At 30.7% G+C, this 16,395-nt stretch overlaps 1 protein-coding gene across 9 annotated transcripts in view; it reads left to right on the forward strand.

The window, feature by feature from the left end:
- The window catches only part of LOC127106932 (uncharacterized), a 124,623-nt gene that overhangs the window by 45,172 nt on the left and 63,056 nt on the right, over window positions 1–16,395 (forward strand). For 6 of the 9 annotated variants that reach the window (XM_051044227.1, XM_051044228.1, XM_051044229.1 and 3 more), the window contains 13 exons: window positions 65–140; window positions 225–290; window positions 397–449; window positions 593–759; window positions 841–1,054; window positions 1,139–1,196; window positions 1,280–1,336; window positions 1,419–1,667; window positions 1,753–1,817; window positions 1,915–1,971; window positions 2,063–2,156; window positions 2,244–2,384; window positions 2,470–2,910. In XM_051044227.1, coding sequence (XP_050900184.1) covers window positions 65–140; window positions 225–290; window positions 397–449; window positions 593–759; window positions 841–1,054; window positions 1,139–1,196; window positions 1,280–1,336; window positions 1,419–1,667; window positions 1,753–1,817; window positions 1,915–1,971; window positions 2,063–2,156; window positions 2,244–2,384; window positions 2,470–2,616 — 1,444 coding nt within the window. In that variant the 3' untranslated portion in view covers window positions 2,617–2,910. Of the gene's footprint in view, window positions 1–64; window positions 141–224; window positions 291–396; window positions 450–592; window positions 760–840; window positions 1,055–1,138; window positions 1,197–1,279; window positions 1,337–1,418; window positions 1,668–1,752; window positions 1,818–1,914; window positions 1,972–2,062; window positions 2,157–2,243; window positions 2,385–2,469; window positions 2,911–16,395 lie in introns of those variants that run through there. The other 3 variants (XM_051044234.1, XM_051044233.1, XM_051044232.1) reach the window with 3 other exon arrangements.

A 16,395-nucleotide genomic window follows, 5' to 3' on the forward strand; every position in this document is an offset into this window, starting at 1 on the left:
CATGCCAAGTTATTGTCTTCTCGTTCATATAACTTTTCTTTATTATGTTTTTAAATTTTCAAAGGGACCAACACCTGCATAAGTTGGTCTTTCAAGCACTGGAACATGGGGCTGATGTGACATACATTGCTCGAGGAGAGGTTGATTTGATAATGACTTGTTCTTACATTACATATTTTCTTTCGACTTCACTTTGCTTAAGAATTTTTTTGTTGGGTTGGTAGAAACTATTGGATGGTAAAATAAACCGTTACACCTCTGCAATTATGTGTAGTTGCTGTGACAATCAGGTACTTTTTCTTATCACGTCGTAAATGTTATCCCCGTCTATCGTCTATCGGCTTCAAGTAAACATCTTACACGTTTTTTCTGAATAAAATTTTTGATGATGAGCAGATCAGCCCTTCTACATTTGAAGCACATGCTGGCTGGGCATCCCGACGCAAGCCGTGAGTTTTTCTTTTAACTTGTACTAATAGATGTTGGTTACTATGCGTCACTCTCAGACACTCGTACGACACATGTAGGAAAACTCAGACAAGTGTTTTAGTATGGTGTTTTGCGAATCAACCAGTGTTTTTCTTTGTTGCAGTTACCTGCACATATTCGCTGGTGGAGTCTCGCTACATGAGTTGTCCATTTCTCTGTTGAAAAAGCAGAAAATTTCTAGGAGTGCCGACAGTGATGGCCGCTGCAGTATTTGTGAACAAGGAGGACATCTTTTATGCTGTGATGGATGCCCAAGAGCTTTTCACTTGGGTGAAGTTTTGTCTATTTTATGTTGTTATTTGGACAAGAGCGTTAGAATAACAAATTTATAACTTTTTTTTTCTGTTGCAGAATGTGTGCCTCTTAAATCTGAACCGCGCTGTATTTGGTACTGCAAATATTGTTGTCATAATGTATACCATAACGAAAGACGCGAAGAGCGTAACGCAAATGCTCAGGATGCTGTAAGGGTTGCAGAGATTGCTCCTTTGGAACAGATAGCCCAGAGAGCCCCCCTTACGGTTAATGATACTGAGGCCGTAGAAGGTGGATGTCCACTGTGCAGGTAATTCCGATGTCCAGAAAATTTTTCATCTTTATTATTATTGATGTTTTGTTCTTGATCATCGAAGTGTGTTCAACATTTTAGGGAAGATGATTTCCAACTAAAAGGTTTTGGTCCTCGGACAGTAATTATTTGCGACCAGGTATTGCTTCGCGCGAATCATTGTTTTAAGTCTTACATCACTATGTGTTTTGATTAAATTACTGATTGATTTTTCATTGGCAGTGTAATAAGGAATATCACGTAGGCTGTTTGAAGGATCATAAGATAGCTGACCTAAAGGTACCAAATGTTCTCTTTTTATTCTGATTTGAGTTTTTTTTCATTACTATATACAATTGTTAATAAGAGTTATTTTTACCAGAAATTACCTAAAGGGGACTGGTTCTGCGGCTCGGAATGTCTTCAAGTTCGGACTGTCTTGCACAATTTAGTGATTCGCGGGGACGTGCCAATTTCAGATTCCCTCCTAAGCTTGATTAAAAAGAAGCATAAAGAAAAAGGTTTAAAAACTAACTACGGTCTTGATGTGAAATGGAGGATTATGAACTGGAAGTTGCTTGCTTCTGAAGAAATTAGGGCATTGCTTTCGAAGGCTGTTTCTATCTTTCATGTGAGTATATAGTTACAGTTTCGTTGTTAAATTCGATCCGCTGGATTGCGCGATTTTAGTAATGACTGACATCTGTGCTGTTCAGGAACAATTTGATCCCATAGTGGATGCTGATACAGACATAGATTTCATTCCATCAATGATTTATGGGTAAGCAGCATTTACTTCTTTTTGTACTTTGATTTCCTCTACTGACTCTTCTGAACATGTGAACGCAATTTGCTTCGTTTCGATTGGATTTCCACAGGAGGAGCATCAAGGATCAATATTTTGGTGGAATGTACTGTGCAGTGCTCACTGTCAAGTAATGCCGAGTTTTGAGTAATCTTTTGTTGCTAATTCCATGTTTAGTTTGAAAAATACTTGATTTTGGTTTGTATTTTCTGTTATTACAGCAAAGAGGTTGTAAGCACGGGGGTATTCCGCATGTTCGGGCGAGAAGTGGCGGAGCTTCCCTTAGTTGCAACTAATGCAGCTAGCCAAGGAAAGGTTAATTACTTACTCTATCTTGTGTATTTAAATTCGAGCAATCATTTGAAATATTTTGATATTGATAATGTTCATGTTTTCTTTAAGGGTTACTTCCAAGCCCTGTTTGCCTGCATCGAGGGCTTGCTTGGAGAGTTAAAAATCGAACGGTTATTCTTACCGGCTGCTCATGAAGCTGAGTCGTTATGGACCGGGAAATTCGGGTTTATGGCACTAGACCAGGATGAGGTGAGTAAAATTTTGAAGTTTGCTTTGAAGCATGATTTGTTATTATTATTATTACTTGTTAAACAAGCTATCGTTCTCGTTGCAGACGAATTTCTATACGAGTTTGTACCGCGTGATGATGTTTAATGGGGCAGCGTTACTACAGAAGCCGGTTCCTCGACCCGCCATAACGGAGTATGTAGCAGAAGATCCATTTGAAGCATGTGCAAATATTTGGTGTGCAGAAGAGTAACTGGTCCTGTTGTAGCCAGCATCATGTTTGTTGTAATAGGGAACTTAGAATAAGGGTGTTTTTAGATTTCAGAATAAAGGAAACTAGGACATGGGATTTTCAGAAACTTGCATGTTTTGGTGCTGATTTTATTTACTTGTCATAAAACTTAGTCATTTCATTTTCTTGTTGTTGGTATGAATTTTCTAGGGGTTTCAATAATGTGTCTTTTCACACACCTTGAGTGGAACAAAAATATTTGGAAACTCATGTTATGTATGATTTTCTATGTTAATTTGATTACTTGTGCTTTAAGTCTTTTGTCAACAAAGATTTGACTTTTCAATTACTCTTGTGTGTTTAGTGTATAATATTTGGAAAACAAATTAGGTGTATTTTATAAAAATGAAAATGGAAAACCCTTGATGTAAAAAAGGTAGGACAAAAAGTTCATTTCTTGGATTTAAGCATGAAATGAAATGGTTTACATCTTTAAAAAAAAAATTTAAATGCATCTTGAAGTGGAAATTAGATTTAGGAGGTTTGAAAATATAGATAGAAAGACTTGTAAATTCTTTTACGAGGAGGATAGTAGATAAGATAGAGAGAAATGATATAAAAAAAGGCTTTAAAATAAATCTTAAAAAAATTATTTAAAAAATATTTTGACAGAATTTAACTCTTATAATCAACCTCATTTGGTGGAATACAACTTTTATTCTTGTTGTATGTTTGATTTTTCCATTATGTATATTTTGGAATATAAAAGAAAAACATAGTCCTATTGGATGTGAGCTTTTATGAATTGTTGTACTTATCCATAAGATATAATGTTCAAATCTCACATAATACAAAAGTTTAGAAAATTTACTTATATTATAAATGAGATAAAACATTTAAATGTGTGCATTATCATCGACAAAAATGTCATGGGGGGATTCATTCTCCTTAATAAATGAGATGCAATGTTTTGATTTTTATCATTTATTTTATATTATATGAATTTTTAGAATGCCCTATTATTAGTAGTAGTGATTAGAGGTAGCAAAATAGACTTGCCCTGTCAGAAGTTTGTTTTGCTCGCACTTTTTTTTGTAGGACGAGTTAAAATTTTAAACATACACCCTCTAATATGTCTGTTTCATCTCGTTTTTTATATGCTTTTGCGGACACGACCATTTATATTTTTAGAGTTTAAAGATGCAGTGCTAGTGAGTCTTCTCCGCCCCACCCTTATTTGCAGAGCGGACCAAGGTTTTAAACATGTACCTTCAACTATTTTCGCTCAATTATATCCCTTTTTGTGCTAATTTTTACATGGCATGCCAAAATAAGGTGGACATGTTCATTTACCATCCTTAACGATGACTAAAATTTATAGAGAAATTGGTTGATCATCACACAAGATGGATTATCCCTTTACACTATAACTTTTTTCATACCCATAAAATAAAAATTAAATTCTTACCCACTTACTTAAAAGATTCAAATATCTTATCACTTGAACCGATTCATTATTAATAATATTGCTTTGACTTATTTTGAATTTTTTTGATAAAATTTTGTTTATCAATATTATTCAATTTATATCACATAAAGCAACGATATTTAAATATTAAAACATGATAATGTCACAACCCATACATATATTTCTAGAATAATATGTATGTAGCATTGATTTTTGATACTGAAAAAAAAAACCGTAAGCGTCTAGATGATATCATGTTCCATGTGCATAGATACTAGTATATAAATAATACAAGGGATATCTCAACCTAACTAGAGTTTTCGACCAAAGTGCCACATTTCTTAAATGAAATTTCTAAAATGTCATCTACTAAAAAAATTCCCAAATCCCACTTTTTTTTTATCATCTAGGGGATTTTTTAATTAATTTTTCTGCACCCTCCATCTTGGATGGCGGACGTCCCAGAAGTCTAATTGGAGTCCGCCACCTATGATGAAGTCCCTTTTTTTTCGATTTTTAATTTCTGAATTTAATTTTAAATAATTAAAATTGTTTTTTTAATATTAAATATTAAATAAAAATAATTAATATAATATTAATTTAAATAAATAAATTAAATAAATATATTTTTCTATAATATTTTTAAAAAACCATTAAATATTAATTAAAAAGGGTAAAAAAAAAGTTCATTTCTTGGATTTAAACATGAAATGGTTTACATCTTTAAAACAAAAATGTTTTTGAATGCATCTTGAAGTAGAAAAGAAGATGGAAATTAGATTTAGGGAGTTTGAAATATAGGATAGAGAGGAATCAAGTAATTAGATATAAAAAAGACTTTAAAATAAATCTAAAAAATATTTTTTTTAAAATATTTTGACAGAATTTAAATCGTATAATCAACCTCATTTAGTGGAACTTGACTATTATTGTTGTTGTATGTTTTATTTTTCCATTATGTATCACAATTTTCCATGCATTTTTCATTTTGGAATATAAAAGAAAAACATAGTTCTATTGGATGTGAGCTTTTATGAATTGTTGTACTTATCCATAAGACATAAAGTTCAAATCTCACATAATACAAAATTTCAGAAAATTACTTGATATTATAAATGAGATAAAATATTTAAATGTGTGAATTATCATTGACGAAAATGTCATGGGGGGATTAAATGAGATGCAAAGTTTTGATTTTTATCATTCATTTTATATTATATGAATTTTTAGAATGCTCTATTATTAGTAGTGATTAGAGGTGGTAAAAGAGACTTGCCCGTTAGGCAAGTTTATTTTGCTCGCATTTTTTTTAGAACAAGTTAAAATTTTAAACATACATTTTCTAATATGTCTGTTTCATCTTGTTTTTTTTATGCTTTTCCGGACACAACCATTTATATTTTTAGAGTTTAAAGATGCAGTGTTAGTGAGTCTTTTCCACCCCATCCTCATTTATTTGTAGAGCGGAACAAGATTTTAAGCATGTACCTTCAACTATTTTCGCTCAATTATATCTCTTTTTTTGCTGCTAATTTTTACATGGTATGCCAAAATGAGGCGGTCATGTTCATTTACCTTACCTAATGTGACTAAAATTTATAGAAATTGTTTGATCATCACGCAAGATGACTGTCCCTCTACATTATAACTTTTTCATACCCATAAATTTAAAATTAAAGTCTTACCCACTTACTTAAAATATTCAAATATCTTATTACATGAACCAACTCATTGTTAATAATATTGCTTTGACTTATTTTATCTTATTACATGAACCAACTCATTGTTAATAATATTATTTTGACTTATTTTGTAAAATTTTATTTATCAATATTATTCAATTTATATCCCATAAAGCAATGATATTCAAATATTCAAATATAATAATGTAACAACCCATACATATATTTCTAAAATAATATGTATGTAGCATTGGTTTTTGATACTGAAAAAAAAAACATAAACGTCTAGATGATACCATGTTCCATGTACGATACACGCATAGATACTAGTATATGAATAATACAAGTGATATCTCTACCTAACTAGAGTTTTTGACCAAAGTGTCACATTCCTTAAATGAATTTTCCAAAATGTCATCTACTAAAAAAAATCTCAAATCCCACTTTTTATATCATCTAAGGGATTTTTTAATTAATTTTTCTGCACCCTCCATCTTGGATGACGGACGACCCAGAAGTCTAATTGGGGTCCGCTATCTATGATGAAGTCCCTTTTTTATTTATTTTTAATTTATGAATTTAATTTTAAATAATTAAAATTATTTATTTAATATTAAATATTAAATAAAAATAATTAATATAATATTAATTTAAATAAATAAAAAATATATATATTGTTCTATAATATTTTTTTGTTTGTTCATACTTAAATATATAATTTTTTTTCCGTCCAAACAAATTTTTAGTTGAGGATTTTCCCGTCTAAATAATTTTATAATATTATTTTTTTATTCTATTAGGTCTTCTATAAATAGAGGTGGCTAAATTTAATATAATTATATTTTTCTAGCCACCTCTATTTATAGAAGATGTTAAATATAATATAATTTCATTTTTCTAGCCACCTCTATTTATAGAAGACCTAATGAAATAAAAATATAATATTATAAAAAAATTTAGACAGTAAAAAATTGTACTAAAAAATTGTTTAGACAAGAAAAAAATTATATATTTAAGTATGAACAAACAAAAAATATTATGTAGTAATATATATCAAGATTATTTTTTAATTAATATTTAATATTTTTTTTAAATATTATGTAGCAATATATTTATTAATATTGTATTAATTATTATTTGTAATTAATATTTAATACTAAAAAATTAATTTTAATTATTTAAAACTAATTTAGAAATTAAAAATCGAAGAAAAAAAAGGACTCTATCTTAGATGGCGGTCCCAACTGGGCTTTTGGGGCATCCGCCATCCAAGATGGAGGGTGCAAAAAAATTAATTAAAAAGCCCACTAGATGACAAAAAAAAGGCATTTGGGAAAAAAAAAATCAGCATATGGCATTTTGGGAAATTCATTTAAGTAATGTGACACTTTGGTCAAAAACTCACCTAACTACATGATCTCAAAATACAGTGAAAACTATAAAACGGAAACATCTTCAATCCTGCATTCAGCCATCTTACCCTTGTTTTTGATCAGCCTCAAGCTACCTGGAAATATTTAACAAGAGTGGGATGAGATTACTAAATCTCAATTAGTCTTAAAATGAATCCATTAAGTTCACTAGACTTTACATAGTATATATCACTACTACAAATAAAACATACAAGGACGCTCATTTTACCACGAGTCTATAAAGAACCGTGATGACATCTCTCAAATCAGGCGCCACCATTTTATTTATATTTTCATTAAAATCACTTTACATGTTATCACGGTTAGATAGAGCAGCCGTGGTGAAATCTCCTAAAGTTCTTGGTTTGAATCTCAGCGCCAACAAAATTGTGATTTGTTTAGTATTTTAGTGACGCCTTTATTTTATATTTTTAAAATTAAATATAAATGTGATTTCACTATATTTGGTTCTTTCAGCCATGGTGATATATTTTATCATTTTAATTTTTATTTTTACAGTGCCTCTTTTTATAAAATTTAATTAAATAAATCATATAGCATCATCGTTCATTTAAACAACCGTGGTGAAATGTTTTATTCAGAAACAAGAAACACAACTTAGTTTGTCTATTCATATGCCATTTTTTATCGTAAAACCATTGGAAGCCTAACACACAGTGAAACCATTTGACCCCTAACACAATGTCTCCATTAACTAAACGAAACACACGGCCATTAGAATCGTTCTTGGCTTAACGTACAAACCCATCACAATCGTTCTTGGCTTAACGTGGAAAAAATATCATCACAAGAGTCTTGGCTTATCTCTATTAACGACACAAAAAACACAAGAAACACACGAAATGAAGATGGAGAATCTTACACGAAACGAAGCATTGTTGGATTTTACGTATTCACCACGTTAGCGGTACGTAAACTTTTCACGTTGCATGTACAGTACAAAACTCATAATTTTAGCCTCTTGTTGTTGTTTTTCTTATTGTTAATGTTGTTTATGTTGTTGATGTTGAATGCTTATATTCTTGTTGTTGACATTTATGTTTATGTTGTTGATATTGAGTGTTGATGTTCTTGTTGTTAATATTTATGTTTATGTTGTTGAAGTTGAATGTTTATGGTAGTTATTGTTCTTGAATGCTTGTGTTGTTGTTATTGTTGTTGTTTATGTTGTTGCTACTGAATGTGTATTAGACACATGATTTTTGTTGTTGTTTGTATGTTGTTATTGATGAATGTGTATTACACACATTGTTGTTGCCGTTGTTTATGTTCTTGTTGATGAATATGTATGAGACACCTTTGTTATGTTGTTGTTTATATGTTATTGATTTTTGTGAATATGTATGAGGCACATTTGTTATGTTGTTGTTGATGAATGTGTATTAGACATATTATTGTTGTTGTTGTTTATGTTGTTGCTATTCATGAATGTGTATGAGACACCCTTGTTATGGTGTTGATGTTTATATGTTATTATTGATGAATATGTATTACACACATTGTTATTATTGTTGTTTAAATGTTGTTGATGAATGTGTATTGGACACATTGTTATTGTTGTTTGATGATGGAATTAGTATCCCTTGATGAAACCTTGATTAGGGTTTGAATGATATGGAGCATGGCTTGAAGATTGAGGGTTGTAGCATGGAAATCAACACATGAAACACCTTTGAATCAACTTGAACCAAACTTGCATTTCCCTTGATCAAAGACCTTGACTTTGCCTTGCTTTGAAGCATGATTACCTACTTGAGTAATAAGAGAAAACAAGTACCATCTCTTCATGAAGTTAGGTTAGTTTCTTAAGTAAAACAAAGTAAAACCCTAGGGTTAAGATATAATACACAAAGTGGACATGCTTGTGATTCCATGACCAAATGTAATGGTCATGCATGATATGATTTAATGTATACAAATGAGATATGTTAAAATCAAATAAAAATGGAGGGTGAATTTTGGGGTTTGACACTCATACACTTTTTCTTTTTTCTGACCTTCTCTTAGTTTTACTAAAATGTTCCTTCAAAATCTTCACAAATTCTTCTAAACTCTCCTCGAGAGAAGGATACCTCTTATACTCGTAAAAAATTTGATTTTGTTGTTTGCTCCTAAATGTATTACTGTAAGTATTTCAGAAATAATCACTTCTTTGATAATTTCTCATATAATTCAATTCTTCTCAAAGAAGTCCTTCAAAATTACACTAATTGTTTATATGACCACTACTGTAGAAATCACACATAAGATCTTGACATACATTCTGATACAACGCTTGCATTCAATCAAATTTATTTTACATCTTACAACATTTTTTTACGAAGAATCAAACCATAGATTCGCACAATAGTATCTAGTAATGTAAACAATAAAAGCTAAAAATTAAAATTAAAAAAAAAATAAAAATTAACTGAATTCAAATACTCCTAACTTAAAATATTTTTGCATATTATTTCCTAGTTGAAGTGATCAACAATCCTTGACAATGACACCATTTTGTTGATGGTAAAAAATGTTTGTTCATCTCAGTATAATGAGAGCATATTGTAATCATATCCATGGGGATTATCGTTAAATTGACAAGATTGAGGTGAGTATACTTGTTATCAGAAGTATAGTGAAACATAAATGTAATAGGGGATGCGCATAGCACAATTCATTAATTTTTTCTAAAATTTGCAAAATACTTATATAAATAAGTTATTTGAATATTTATGAGCAAAACGATTAAGTTTCCTTTGGAATCATTTGTCCCTTTCCCGCGGTCTATCAGTGCTTGACCATTTAATAACTCTCCTTAGTCATGATTGTTTTAAAGTATCTATCAACGATTTAATCTTTAAGTAACCCTATTCGTTAATGTCATTACTCTAGTGACGTTAATATAACCTCAAAGGTCACTTGGGTAATACTTTTACGATTAACAATGATTAAAATTAAATCACTAAAACAAAAAAAATATTACATATTAAATTGATAAATTAAATAAATTAGAAAAATAGAAATCAATAAAAATGTTTATAAAGAATTGCAGACAGATAATGCATATTTGGCAATCAGCAAAAGATACAGAGAATAATGCGTCTTTTTTTAATTTGAATTATTTAATTCTATTTAAGTCATTCTCGGAATATAGAAGTTTGACCGAGATATATTTAGAGGATAAGATTCATATTTAAATATAAATATTTATCATATCATGTCTATCGTATCCTAATCACAAAACTTTAAAATAAAAAATATTTTATCTAGAAGATAAATTAGAAGATAAATCATACGATAAAACAAGCTAGTTCATAATTCATGACTACCGACTAATATTTGATATCTTGTAATCTATACTTAAAGGGTGATGATTGATAGTTGATAAGTTAATTGAAGTGTTTGATAAAATCAGTGATTCCACTAACGGATTAATATAAAATGACATAATTGTTTGATGTTCTTTATAATTAATATATAATTATTTTATTTTAAATTAAAATAAATCATAAAGGGTAAAAATGTGTTTTAATTAAAATAATAAAGGTAAAAATGGAAGAAAAATAATAAATTAAAATACTATTTAAAATAGCGTTTGGAAAATAAATTATAACCTAATAAAATAAGTGTTCGTAACGAAAAAATCGTTACTAAACGAATTTTTTATTGTCATAAGATATAAAGTATATGTTTATAAGACAAAATTTAATTTAAATTTAAATTTATTTAAAATAAATTATTTATAAAAAAAAAGACATGGCATTCCATGAATAAATGATAGATACGTACCTAACCATACTTCAGGGACAAGGGAATGTTCACCAACAAAATAAAGAAAATTGTTTCAGAATAATGAAAATAAATTATAAAAAATATTACTTATTAAATAAAGTAAATGTATTAAAGTTTTCTTATATATTAAACAATTATACCTTTATTATTTTTATAAATATTTATATATTTTGGACCTCTATATATACTTGTGATTCTTGTCAAAAAATATACAAACAAAAACATATTTGTAATAGTTTGGTCAGTTCTGTAATTCAATAGAAGGAATATCTTATCCTTTTTCAAAGAAACATGTTTGTCCCATTCAGTTCAATTCTTTTGTTCAACCCAATTCTCAATCCCACCCATTTCTTCTCAAACCATAACTCTTCATCACCATTCATCTAATTTTCCCATCCATAGTGCATGCACTTTGCCACAAAATAATTTCTGAGCTACTCAGCTTTTGAAACCCCTCATTTTTCATTGATTGAACCATTTCTCACGTATCAATGGCAAAGAGAACTGATTTTGAGAAGTATGTGGTTGTGTCTAAGGTCCGTCCGGGTTTTTGGAGTATAGTAATGGAAAACCCTTGATGTAAAAAAGGGTTAAAAAAAGTTCATTTCTTGGATTTAAACATGAAATGGTTTACATCTTTAAAACAAAAATATTTTTGAATGCATCTTGAAGTAGAAAAGAAGATGGAAATTAGATTTAGGGGGTTTGAAATATAGGATAGAGATGAATCAATTAATTAGATATAAAAAAAAGACTTTAAAATAAATCTAAAAATTATATTTTTTAAAATATTTTGACAGAATTTAAGTCGTATAATCAACCTCATTTGGTGGAACTTGACTATTATTGTTGTTGGATGTTTGATTTTTCCATTATGTATCACAATTTTCCATGCATTTTTCATTTTGGAATATAAAAGAAAAACATAGTTCTATTGGATGTGAGCTTTTATGAATTGTTGTACTTATCCATAAGACATAAAGTTCAAATCTCACATAATACAAAATTTCAGAAAATTTACTTGATATTATTAATGAGATAAAATATTTAAATGTGTGAATTATCATTGACGAAAATGTCATGGGGGGATTCATTCTCCTTAATAAATGAGATGCAAAGTTTTGAATTTTATCATTTATTTTATATTATATGAATTTTTAGAATGCTCTATTATTAGTAGTGATTAGAGGTGGTAAAAGAGACTTGGCTTAACGTGGAAAAAACGTCATCACAAGCGTTCTTGGCTTATCTCCATTAACGAAACAAAAAACACAAGAAACACACGAAATGAAGATGGAGAATCTTACACGAAACGAAGCATTGTTGGATTTTACGTATTCACCACGTTAACGGTACGTAAACTTTTCACGTTGCATATACAGTACAAAACTCATAATTTTAGCTTCTTGTTGTTGTTTTTCTTATCGTTAATGTTGTTTATGTTGTTGATGTTAAATGTTTATATTCTTGTTATTGACATTTATGTAAGTTGTAAATGCGCCTAAGAGGGGGGGGGGGGGGTGAATTAGGTGGTATAAAATTTCTTCGATCTTATTTCCGGTTCTTGGTTATTTTTCGTTTAAGTGCTGAAAAATAAATTGCGGAAAGTAAAAGGACACCGAAAATTATAGTGGTTCCCTTCACACCCTGAAGGTACTCCACTCCCCTTTCGAATCGAAAGAGATTTCACTATAGTTAGAATTATTGTACAACCTACTCACACCAATGGTGATGCTTACTATCTAACCTATAGGTAATCAAGTGTATGAAGAACAATCCTCTTCAACACTTCACTTGTTTCCAACAATCCTGGACAACAAGGTATGATACAAAAATCTGAACTTAATTAAAAAGTTGATGATGAATCTTGAATATATTAATCACTTGGATTAATCTTCCCCTTTGGATATCAATCACTCAATGTAGTATACAAGTGTTCAAACCAAATGATATGTATTCTTAGCAAGGTATTTGAAGGTTTAATGCAAAGAATACTTTTTAAAAAGTTTTTGGACACTTGATAAAAATCTGAGTTTTTATAAGAATGATTAATTGAAAGTGTTTGCAAGAAAGGAGGTGGTCATAAAAAATGATTAATGATGTTTATATATTGCTACAAACACCTTTTCGAAAGAGTATGATGAATGAAAGGATGCCATGATTTAAAGGAATGCAAAGAAAACATTTGAATGAAGAAATGCACCAATCTGCCAAAATTCGTCAGTGGTAACCGGTTACTGCTCGGTGGGTAACCGGTTACTTGCTTCCAACGTCCAAAAAAATATTTGAAAAACAACAGTGGTAACCGGTTACTGCTCGGTGGGTAACCGGTTACTGAAGCCCAGTTTTGAAAAATAGAATTTGGCAGAATGTTAATAATGAAATGCAATACATCCTAATTTTCTATATGAACCAAGATATCATGGAATAAATATTTGAACACTTGTATATCATATTAGTGAAAGTTTTAGATATACCAATGATGATACTTGATCCTTTGAAATGATATACTTCACTTGAATCTTTACTCCACTTCAATTCACTTCAAGTCTTTGACAACTTTTTGATCTTTTCACATGAGAATTGTTGAGAGATGTTGTAATCATCAAAATCATCAAGAAGCCATGACTTCACAATCTCCCCCTTTTTGATGATGACAACTCACTACTTGAAAGTTGATTCTAAACTTGTTTCTCTAATCAAAGGATATCCCCCCTATGCAAGTGCTCCCCCTTTCTTTTGGAATATGAGCAAAGCTTTGGAAATGTGTATCTTTCCTACAAAATGTTAGAGAAACAAAAACAACAAGCAATTCTTCTCCCCCTTTGTCATTAGCAAAAAGGTTGGGAAAAGACTTGATAAAAAACAGTCATACATTCACAAACATAATAAGCATTCATTCACAAAAATGATAACCAAGGTTGTCTTTGTCGTTGTTGAGGACAAAGCACTTACACCCGAAAATATGAAAGAAAGAAATATTTGGTTTTCATCCTTTGAAAAGTTCATAAGGGGTTTTCTTGAGAATAGGCCGAATATTAACACGGTTACTTACAAAACATGCCGTGCTCACCGCATCCGCCCAAAAATACTTAGGAAGATTTGAATCACTTAGCATTGTCCTTGCAAGTTCTATTAATGACCTATTCTTCCTTTCTACGGCACCATTTTGTTGTGGAGTTCTTGGTGCGGAGAAGTTGTGTGAGATTCCATGTTCTTCACAAAATTCTTCAAATGAGGCATTTTGGAATTCTCCACCATGATCGCTTCTAATGGAGATAATTGAAAGAGACTTCTCATTTTGAATTTGCTTGGCATAATTCTTGAATGCTTTGAAGGCATCACTTCTCTGCACTAAAAACAATGTCCAAGTATATCTAGAGAAATCATCAACAATAAATAATGCATAAACGTTACCTCCGAAGCTTTTTGTTCTCGATGGACCAAAGAGATCCATGTGCAACAATTGTAGTGGCCTAGTTGTGGACACCACATTCTTGGAAATGAAAGTTGACTTAGTTTGCTTTCCTTTTTGACAAGCACCACACAACCCATCTTTGATGAATTTGATCTTCGGCAATCCAATGACTAAGTCATGCTTGATCAATTTATTCAAGTGCTCCATATGAATATGAGCAAACCTCTTGTGTCATAACCATGATTCATTGTTGTTTGCCAAGAGACACCTAACATTCAAAGACAAGTTATCTAAAGAGATTTGAAATATATCATTAACTCTTTTACCTTTTAGCATAACTTCATGAGTAACTTTATTTTCAATCAAACATTCATCTTTAGTGAAGTTGACTTTGAAACCTCGGTCACACAATTGGCTAATGCTAAGGAGACTGTGCTTTAGACCTTCCACAAATAGGACATCTTCTATAGTTGTTGAAGGCGGTGAACCAATGATGCCTACGCCAAGGATTATTCCTTTGTTGTTGTCACCATAAGTAACATATCCTTTGGCCTTAAGCGTTAGATGTGAAAATTTGTTTAAGTCACCCGTCATGTGCCTTGAACACCCACTATCAAGATACTATTGATTTGAGGAGGTCTTCAAGCATACCTACAAAAAAGAGTTAAGTTTTATTAGGTACCTAAATTGATTTGGGTCCTTCATAGTTAGTTCCTTTCTTAACCCATACATAATGGGCTTGAGCAACACTAAAGTTTCTAACATAACATGCATTAGGAGTATGACCTTTAATACCATAATAGAAACATGTAGGCTCAAAGTTGCTTTTATATCTAGGGGAATAAGATTTCTTTTTATAATAAGATTTGTTCCTTTTCCTATTATTATATTGATGAACCACTTTAGGCTTGTTAATTTTATCTAAAGGAATTTGTTCTTTAGATTTTACAAAAATGGTCTTGTTAGAAGTTTGTTTAGCAAAATTTGAATAACCTAAACTACTTTTATCATTTGAGTATCTTTGACTACTAAGAACATGTTCCAATCCGATTTGACCTTTTTCGTATCTTTCAATAACTCTCTTCAATTGAACTATTTGAAAAGCAAGTGATTCATATTTAGTGCATGCAAAATTCTTGATTAATTCTTCCTTTTCATCTTTGAGATTATTTTTCATTTTCTCAATATTTTCTTCCAAAGTTGATATTTGATTCTTTTGAGATGAAATGGTTTTGTATAGAATTTTGCATTCACTTAAAAGTTCATCAATTGCTCCTTGAGCATCATTATCAAAAATTAAAAAGTTACTACTAACCTCATCGTCTTCATCGTCGAATGATGTGATGCCATCAATGCTAGATTTGCGCTTTGATCACTATCGGAATCCGATGAAGAACTTTTTGCACCAAAATATTTTCCTAGTCTTTTTACAAGAAGCATAAAGTTTTCGTCCTCTTCGGGATTGTCTTCTTTCTTCACAACTTTGGAATCAACTTTTAAGGCAATGCTCTTGGATTTCTTCTCTTGGACCTCATGTTTCTCCAATAGTCAAAGTTCCGTCTCATATTCTTGAAGCTTTCCGAATAAAGTAGCGGATGTCATTGTTGATAAACTTTTCTTTTCGGAAATCGCCGTCACTTTGGGTTGCCATTCTCTTGTTAAAGACCTAAGCACTTTAAGATTAAGTTCATCATTAGTTAGTGTTTTACCAAGTGCTTTCAAGTGATTTGTCAAATGCACGAATCTTTTTTGCAAGTCGAGGATTGATTCTCCCGGTTGCATTCGGAATAACTCGTACTCTTGACTTAACATGTTCAATCTAGATCTCTTGACTTCGGCCGTTCCTTCGTGAGTTTCTACAAGAGTATCCCATATTTCCTTTGTCGTTGTACATGTTGAGACATGGAAGAATTCATCCATTCCAAGTGCACTTTGTAAAATATTAATCGCCTTTTTATCATAGAGAACCCTTTTCTTATCATCATCATCCCATGATCCTTGTGGCTTTGTTGAACTAGCACCGTT

The sequence above is a fragment of the Lathyrus oleraceus genome, chromosome 7, assembly GCF_024323335.1.
Source record: "Lathyrus oleraceus cultivar Zhongwan6 chromosome 7, CAAS_Psat_ZW6_1.0, whole genome shotgun sequence".
Lineage (NCBI taxonomy): Eukaryota > Viridiplantae > Streptophyta > Magnoliopsida > Fabales > Fabaceae > Lathyrus > Lathyrus oleraceus.